At 39.5% G+C, this 8666-nt stretch overlaps 2 protein-coding genes across 2 annotated transcripts; one reads left to right on the top strand and one right to left on the bottom strand.

Moving 5' to 3' along the window:
- Positions 1-74: 74 nt before the first annotated feature.
- ppm1g (protein phosphatase, Mg2+/Mn2+ dependent, 1G) lies at positions 75-4791 on the top strand. Its single transcript, XM_076285418.1, has 10 exons — positions 75-615; positions 1129-1198; positions 1380-1465; positions 1638-1767; positions 2141-2625; positions 2714-2848; positions 2982-3216; positions 3572-3701; positions 3988-4084; positions 4211-4791. Exons 1-10 carry the CDS (start codon positions 505-507, stop codon positions 4397-4399), a joined length of 1668 nt encoding a protein of 555 aa, XP_076141533.1. The 5' UTR covers positions 75-504; the 3' UTR covers positions 4400-4791.
- A 1540-nt stretch (positions 4792-6331) lies between these two features.
- Positions 6332-8571, bottom strand: LOC143124113 (uncharacterized). Its single transcript, XM_076285419.1, has 9 exons — positions 8472-8571; positions 8031-8098; positions 7899-7943; positions 7677-7741; positions 7508-7545; positions 7313-7392; positions 7109-7171; positions 6817-6867; positions 6332-6672 (listed from the first exon to the last, which is right to left on the bottom strand). Exons 1-9 carry the CDS (start codon positions 8539-8541, stop codon positions 6619-6621), a joined length of 534 nt encoding a protein of 177 aa, XP_076141534.1. The 5' UTR covers positions 8542-8571; the 3' UTR covers positions 6332-6618.
- Between the last annotated feature and the right edge of the window lie 95 nt (positions 8572-8666).

The following is an 8666-nucleotide window of genomic DNA, read 5'->3' as shown; positions in this document are numbered from 1 at the left end:
GATCACGCCAAAAGTATCCTCCTCCGCGCTCTGAGTGGTTGACGCATTTCCTCTTCCGGTATGTCTCTCCGGTTCTTTTGAGGGTCTGTTGATTATGTTGGCAATTACACGTGCTGACATTTTTCTTTATTTTGAGTAATAGCCAAAGTTGATTTTACCTCAAAAAGGGATTATTTGGAAGTTCTGTGTACTTCAGTTGTTAGTTGGTCTTCGATGCGTTCGTTAATGCTAATTTTGAATCCTCTGTTTGCAAAAAACTCAAGACTACCTCCACTTGTGTTAGATAGCTAGCTAGCGAGCTAGCAATTACACCGGCTAGCTTCATAGCTTGTTCTACGGACCACTCTACATTGAGATGATTGAAAGTGTTCTTCAACAGGACTAGCTACCTGGCTCACTCTTTCAGTCACATTTATCATACAAAAGAGTTTCACGTCTCTTTTGCTTTAACTGATTCAGATTACCAGATTGTTACCCACACAGTTATAAAGTTACTCTTCCATCATGGGGGCTTACTTGTCGCAGCCTAATACTGTTAAAACAAGTGCCAATGGAGGAAACCACAACATGACCTACGGATTTTCAGCCATGCAAGGATGGCGCATTTCTATGGAGGTAAGAACCCTTTGTTAGAGTATTGACTTAAAAGTTGCATGATGGCCTTGCTTGCTAGGGCGGTAAAATGTCGCAGATATGTGCAGCTAATGCTAACTGGATTGATATCTCACGCAGTCTTTGTAGCTTTGTGCTCTGCCCACCTTGGCCAACTAATATGTAAGACTCGTGGGATTTGTTTGGTCTATCAATTTCATTGTTAACATTGCATAGTTACAGTTAACATTGTAGTTTGATTTCAGTACACATGCTAACCTGATATTAACTCGAATGCCTCCTAAGAGGTCAGTATGGCCAGAAATTCAAACATGTTTCTACCCATTATTAGCAATACATTATGTTAGTTTCGTAAAGTTTTGGAAACATGTAAACATTTATTTATTGTTGCAAAAAGTGTTCCAACAAATCTATGATAAAGCACTATCCGAGAATGTACGATGCGCACAGTAAAATACAGCTAAAAGTAGATACTGCAACGTCTGTAGTCTGTAAAGGCTTGTTTCTATCCTCCAGGATGCCCACAATTGCATTCCAGAACTGGATGAAGAAACGGCAATGTTTGCGGTCTATGATGGACATGGAGGTATGACGTTTAGGATTGATTTTACTGTTATAAGAGACAATCACCCACCCAAGTGTCCAAAATGGTCTATCCAACTTAATGGAAAACCCTGTAAATGCATCCATCCTATGAAATGGTTGTGCTATAGCCTGTGCATATCCATGTAGATATTATATTGGATATTAAATTGATCTCTTCCTAGGTGAGGAAGTTGCCTTGTATTGTTCCAAGTACTTACCAGACATCATTAAGGAGCAAAAGACTTACAAAGATGGCAAACTGCAAAAGGTAAACAGGTTCTCACACTAGCTATACTGATAAGTGTTTACATATGATCATGTGCATCATCACAGTTTTGTAGAATTACAAACAAAAAGCTTTTCCCACTCAGTCTAGTGGCCTCTGGTGCATTTGCATGTATGAAGCTGGCAGTATTAATGGACTCGCTCACACTTCACAGGCTTTAGAGGATGCCTTTTTAGCCATAGATGGGAGGATCACGACAGAGGAAGTGATCAAGGAGCTCGTTCAGATAGCCGGCCGTCCACAGGAAGAAGCAGCCAATGAAAAGGTGGCTGATGAGGATGATGGTGAGTGGGTTTTATGATGTAAATTCCCATTCATCAAAGCTACTATATAACCTTCAGGACAGATAGGGCTAAGTCGGAGTGTGTACTTTTTTATGTTTCTTTTGTTTTGGAATTCTTCTGGCTTAAAGCCAAATTAAACTAGCCTTCTTTGTCTTTCAAAAATAAACATTGCTGATACTGCCTTTCGCAAAGCTGAGAACAACAAATCAAAACTAAACAATGGCACATTTTTGAAATTATGAGGCCAAGCCCAGTAGTATATAATTACTTTCAGGCTGTCCTTAAGGTATCCGAATTAGAGAGCATGCACTGTTCTACTTCATGAACACTGGGGTATTAACTTCACACGGTCGTCTGCCTTTCTCCTCTTAAGTGGACAAAGAAGAGGCGGCTCTCCTGCACGAAGAGGCCACCATGACCATTGAGGAGCTGCTCATTCGCTACGGCCAGGACCTCACTGCCGCCAAGCACGCCAAGAAGTTGGCTAGCGAAGCCGCCAAGGAGTCAGATGCAGAGAAGGGCATCAATGGAGAAGTGGAGAGCACAGTCACCGGGGCAGACAGCAACGGGAAAGCCAAAGCGGCAGTGGCAACAGCGGGGGGGTCCAAAATCCGAGCCTGCAGGAGAGCGGCGGCGGCAGCAGCAGGTGACTCGGGGAGCTCTGGGTCTGGGTCCAGCTCCGGGTCCAGTGGGGAGAAAGCTGGCAAAGAGGAGGGTGGCACGGGATCAACAGGGGATGCTGGTCCTTCCTGCTCTGCCTTGGCTGCTCTGCCACAGGGAAGTACCAAGTCTAAGTTCTTTGAGGACAGCGAGGAGTCAGAAGACGGTGAGGATGAGGATGAGGGCAGCGATGAAGAGGTATGGACAGATATGGACTGTGTCTCATTATGAGTAACATGATTCAGTGGGAAGACTACCTTTAAATAACCAACTTTTTACCTCATAGGATTGCAGTGAGGATGATGAAGGAGAATACAGCAGTGAAAATGATGAAGATGACGACACCGAGGAACTGGAAGAAGATGATTCTGAAGATGAGGATGAGGATATGTGCTTACCTGGCATGGATGGGAAAGAGGAGGTACCACTGAACTCCCTTTAGTAATGATTTGGTTCCTGTCTGAAACAAACTACCAGCAAAACAAACTACTAATCTGACATGGTTTTATGTTATGTCTGCAGTGGTTAATGTGGTTCTCTTCTGATCCCCTTAGCCTGGTTCCGACAGTGGTACCACAGCAGTTGTTGCACTTATCCGTGGGAAGCAGTTAATTGTGGCCAATGCAGGGGACTCCCGTTGCGTCGTGTCCGAGAAGGGGAAGGCCATTGACATGTCTTATGACCACAAACCAGAGGATGAAGTAGAGCTGGCTAGAATAAAGAATGCTGGAGGGAAAGTAACCATGGATGGTCGGGTCAATGGCGGACTCAACCTCTCCAGAGCCATTGGTAAATTATATATATTTTTTAATGAATATTTACTTATTTGCATTAATGCTTGACAGCTTTTTCTTTTTTTCTTTTTGTGGAATGGTTGCTGGAATAGTTCATTGAGAGAGCACTGTTTGATTGCTTGGATACTAAAGAAAGTCCAGCACTGTTTTCCATTATTGCCAAAGTGTACTTGTTGATGCCTGGGTTTAAACAAGTCACCATCCCAAATGTTAAATCAAAAGGGAAACCACAGCTCCCTCAGCTGTGAAAAACTGAGGAGTTGAGAGTATATTTCCACTTGCAGTGGTACTTTTGATCCAGAGGAATCACCCAACTGAAATTACACCCTGTTTCTGTCACTACAATGCAGGAGATCATTTCTACAAGAGGAACAAGAATCTTCCTCCCGAAGAGCAGATGATCTCAGCCTTGCCAGATGTGAAGGTGCTAACTCTCAACGAGGAGCATGACTTCATGGTGCTCGCATGTGACGGAATCTGGTATGCTCTTCGATCTTTATTTTCTGTCTCTGTAGCAGCAACAACAACAATGATAACGTGACACCCAAAGCCCTTTACAGTGAAGGGGGAACCTCACTAACCACCACCAATGTGTAGCACCCCTCAGATTCAGTGTCATATCAGGCAGAATCTGGTATGCTCATCTGTCTCTGTAGCAAACCTCTTGCCTTGATTCTAATGATCAATTATGTGATTCATTGCAGATGTACGCATCCTTGTTTTATATAGCAATGCATTGTAATGACCTTGGTCATTTTCTTTACAGGAATGTCATGAGCAGTCAGGAGGTGGTGGACTATATAAGTGAGAGGATGAAGCCTAAAGACGGTGAACATCGGTCGCTGACATCCATTGTTGAAGAGGTAGGATGTGTAGAGAGGTGTTTTCATGCCCTGACCAGTAGAAAAAAAGCTTCTTGTCCACTTTGTACAAGTTGTCTCTGTCTTTCTTTGGCTTTGTGAGTCTAATGTCGTCCCCCCCCCCAATAGCTTCTTGACCATTGCCTGGCTCCAGACACGTCTGGCGATGGCACCGGCTGCGACAACATGACCTGTATGATCATCACCTTTGTGCCCTACGCTGGGGGAAACCAGGCAGAAGCCACCAAGAAGAGGAAGCCGGAGGAAACAGAGGCAGAAAAGAATGGCAGTGATAACAAGAAGTCCAAGACTGAATGAAAGAAATCTCGAAGAGAATTCAATGAATGTCAGAACTCGAGGACAACCTGGGATGAAATGTTTGTTTAAAACAAAACACAAAAGACAGTGTCTGACGAGAAGGGAGGTCATTTTAGTTAACCCCAGACTAATAACATTAAAAGGTAAACCAGCCAATTTTTTTCTTCTTTTTGTAAATTTATTTTTTTTGCTTATATGCCCTGTTTTTGACTTGTTCACAAATATATTTGGATACGCTAAGCAACCACCTAGCCAAGATGTGACGAAAACATGATTCAAGTAGTTTGTCAATCCTAGGAATCTTAAATGTAATCGTCCGGTATCTTATGTCCTTGTTTTATGTATATAGTATTTTTTCCAGTACCTGTCATATAAAGTTTATTTGCCTTTTATTGTGGATCAATGTGAGTTTTGGTGTCTGATGACCAGTGTATTATGTTCAAATGAGTTTTTTTTTTAAATAATGTCACAAATGAGATTTTGTTGACTTGTTTTACCAAGTTGGATCTTTTACTGCAGGTATTTTGACTTCACCCCATCCCCCTTTTTTCATTAACAAAAAAAGGGATTCCAGAGTTCCATTTGTGAGGTGTTTTACCCCAACATTCCTGTGCTTTTGGTTGTCGACCCATGAACCTCATCACCTGGGTTGTCCAAATTAAAACACAACATCCAATACTAGCTATAATTCAGACCGTAGAGGCAGAATTGGTGAAATGCCTGTCAAATCCAGGGCCCGGAATCAGCTGATTCTGAAGCTGATTCTGTGTAGGGGGTAAGGCCATGATGGTTTAAAAAAAGCCTGTCACAGGGAAAGCAGCTCTGGGCATTGCTCCTGTTAATTGTCTTGTCTCCACATCCACATTTCAGTAAGGTTTATATACAAGGTATTTTGGAATATATATTTTGGTACTTTTTCAGCATCGTTGTGAGTTGCATAGGAGAAAATAAAAACACCTGCTCAAACCAAGATCTTATTGTTTTCCCTCAATCAATAAACCAATGTTGACAAAATTGTTTCAACATAGCCTTGTTATTGGACAAAAGTGTTAATTTTGGATGTGAAATTTGTAGCAGTGCTTAGACAGAATTGATTGTAAGCTTGTAATTATGTTAGAGTACCCTTTCAATCATCCATAGCAAGGGACATCGTAAAGTGTAGCCAGGAGGACTACAGGTGGATACAATCTGAAATGTTTAAATACACATTATTGGGTCGCATGACCTTTAAACGTGCATTTTGATTCAATTTAATTATTTTCTCATGTTTTTAATCGTTTAACATTGTAAGCATCCTTCATTTCCTTATTTGTTTGGCTTGCTTTGTTTTTCCATAATTCAAGACAAAGGAAAATGGGTATTGCCATCTTCCTTAGAAAAGTCTTGTTATTCCAACCATACCAGTTTCAGATTAGTAATTAATATTGATCATAGAATATACTTAGTAAAAAATGTCTTTACAGTGGTGGTTTTGATCCACAAAGTATTCACTAGACAAGATATGAATACACTGTGATCACAGTAAGGCAAATGTTTTGCTTCATATCAAGTGTGCAGCATATGCATTAATTCTTGTTTATGATGTACTTAAATACAAGATCTTCACTCTAAAAGGTATCTAAAGGTATCTAAAAGTAAGACAGTATGTTTTAAAAACAATGTTTATACATCATCTGAGCATGAACTGTATTGTACTGTACTGTAAGGCTGCTTACATAAGCACAGAGATCTATAGTAATTTACATTATACACATTTCAATGTCAAGGGGTTAGATTTGTTGTGCTCAGATCATCCTATGCTTATAATCTGTGGTATCTGTATATTCAGATTCAATGTCATATCAGGCTGACAGGCTTACGTTACATCTGATCATTACATCTACGCCCTTTTTACACAGTGATTTTAAAAAAGCATATAAGTTGAATGCCAAATATGTCAAATGATTTTAATACATAATTCACCTGTAAGTCTTAAAGAAAAATGTATACATGTCCAAATCATGTGTATAACATCACAAATAAATAAATAAATACAATAAAATGCATTATTCTCTCTTGATGTAATGCAGAAGAACATACTCTAATTGGCCATTTAAACTATGCATCCATCTCAAGAACACAACACACTGGGTTTGATGCCCAATCACACTTATAAAGGCCCTTGCCTCTACTCATAACAGCTCCTGAGGGATTAACTGTAAACATATCCGGTGCCATGGCTACCACAGAGGAGGCCTTATGAGTCTCCCTTTCCAGCAGTGCGAATCTGCCATCTGTAGCCCAAAGATGACAAAAGCATTAATAGTCTGGTACAGCCCAAATGCAAATACAGAAAGTGCTGAATAGGATGTGTTAAAACGTTGATAAATTTTTTCGCTAAGACTACAGTATTGAAACAGTTATGACAAGGTTGTTACCTTCATTCTTTTATGAAGAAATACCAACTTTTGGTTCAGCAATTCAATGTCCTAAATAAGAGTATAATTTTGGTCAAGTTAAAGGATGATGATAATGATTTAATTCTGCAATAGTATTGATACAAAAATACCCACGTATAATAAGTGACTTAATATATACAGTATAGTTCAATATAGTTCAGTCAATATATTTCTGAATCATATTTCAAGATAACCTTGTGGGAAGTAAATTTTGCAGATTACTCATGACAAAAATCTTAAGGCAACAATAAGTGAACACAAAATAAGCTACCTTATTCATCTTTTCATGATGCTGCAGTTTAATCCGAGGAAGAAGTTCTTCAAGACGCTCAATCTACATGAAAAAAATTGTGTAGTATATGTATTATATCACATCAGGAAAGAAAGAGGATCTTCTTGGATTACCTCATATGGATTTTAGATCAGTAGATCATGTGGATATTTAGATCATCATGGGGACTATTCTAAATCTTACCCTCCTCACAACACTCTGAAGTCTTGACTTTAAGCTTTTATGAATCACAGTCATTGCAACAACCCGGGGTCTTGGAGTAACTTTAGGTTATGGGAAAAACAAAAAAACAGGTTCACGTTGATCATTTAGTTCCGTAGGTACAGCTAGCGATAAACTTTTCATTAGGGTAAATGTACTTGCTTTATTTAATCTCACCATGCTGGAAGGTCTTAGCAACTTCCAAAACATGAGGCCTAAGGATCAAATAAGCAAAGACGTTTTCAGCTTGTTAAGATGTAGGCTACTACATTAGTGCAGCACAGGTCATTCAAATGCAATGTAAGATTTCAAGTGATGTAAAAGAGAATAGACTTCAAAGACTTGCCTTTGTTTAGTGCTGCCAGGTAGAGAGTTGTTTAAAGGAATTAGGGATCCATGGCTATTTCTTATCTACAACAAAATGTGGCATATTCAAATGGGATGAGCTAGATTACATACAAACATGTTACTGTCCATCAAAATATGCAAAACCTAAACAAATTCCATTAGAATTAAATATATGTATACTATTTAAACCTACGCAGACAGTAAAATAACAAGAGCAAACCTTCAATGTGACATGGGAAGCCAGTCCAAAAGAATGTGTTATAACCTGAAAACAGATGAAATTAAGAGGATAAATGTGTAGTCTACTACTGCAAAACAGAATCGATTCGTGATGCATAAAAATTATTATTACTTCTTTAACCGTGGCCACCTCTGCATCCCTGGTTATACTGACTTCTCTTAAAGCAATTACTCTTTCGTCTGCAAAACAAAACGAGAAACATTAGGTTTGATAAGTTATTAGAACACAGTTCATGGGGTGAGCTGTCAATTACACCTGGGACATAATCATCACCAACGATTTGAAAGCCTGCTCTAAGATCTTTCATAGTAGGCTAACTTTCTCAAATCGGTCGATCTTTTATTGTGCTGATGATTACGATTAGGATATTAAATGATATGACATGTTTAAGATCAACGTGTAAATGGACTAATTTCTGAAATGTGCCCGTTACTGTGGCAATCCCATATCAACAGTAAACAAACCAATGCCTAAAATGTCGTTTTTATCTTTAATTGAAAGTAAATTAAAAGACACAAAGGGTAAGCGTTCGTAAAACGTAACAAAACTAACCGTTTTGATCAAGCCTCTTCAGAGCAATCCATATTTTTTTAAGCTGTTTATTGCAGCTTACGTTAGCCATTTCGTTTACCTCTAGACAAAGTCCCGCCTTTTACTTTGACCACTTCCAAATAGACAAGACATACTCCAGCACAGATAGTGGCGATATTGAGTTGCTCAGGAGCTTAGGAGCTAAGAGCAAGCAGC

This window comes from Alosa pseudoharengus, unplaced genomic scaffold, assembly GCF_046254945.1.
Source record: "Alosa pseudoharengus isolate Yale_2024_CS ecotype anadromous, Long Island Sound unplaced genomic scaffold, YU_APseudo_1.1 YU_APseudo_1.1_scf_15, whole genome shotgun sequence".
NCBI lineage: Eukaryota > Metazoa > Chordata > Actinopteri > Clupeiformes > Clupeidae > Alosa > Alosa pseudoharengus.
This window is presented reverse-complemented; position numbering and strand designations above follow the sequence as displayed.

What these genes read in the sequence shown, in the direction of transcription:
- ppm1g (XM_076285418.1), top strand. Translation starts at nt 505, where the DNA reads ATGGGGGCTTACTTGTCGCAGCCTAATACTGTTAAAACAAGTGCCAAT. An exon ending in GGTCTATGATGGACATGGAG is followed by an intron (nt 1,199 to 1,379) that starts GTATGACGTTTA and finishes ATCTCTTCCTAG; the next exon opens with GTGAGGAAGTTGCCTTGTAT. An exon ending in CTCGCATGTGACGGAATCTG is followed by an intron (nt 3,702 to 3,987) that starts GTATGCTCTTCG and finishes TTTTCTTTACAG; the next exon opens with GAATGTCATGAGCAGTCAGG.
- LOC143124113 (XM_076285419.1), bottom strand. Translation starts at nt 8,541, where the DNA reads ATGGCTAACGTAAGCTGCAATAAACAGCTTAAAAAAATATGGATTGCT. An exon ending in GAAGAGGCTTGATCAAAACG is followed by an intron (nt 8,099 to 8,471) that starts GTTAGTTTTGTT and finishes TTTGTTTTGCAG; the next exon opens with ACGAAAGAGTAATTGCTTTA. An exon ending in CTTCCCATGTCACATTGAAG is followed by an intron (nt 7,742 to 7,898) that starts GTTTGCTCTTGT and finishes ATTTTGTTGTAG; the next exon opens with ATAAGAAATAGCCATGGATC.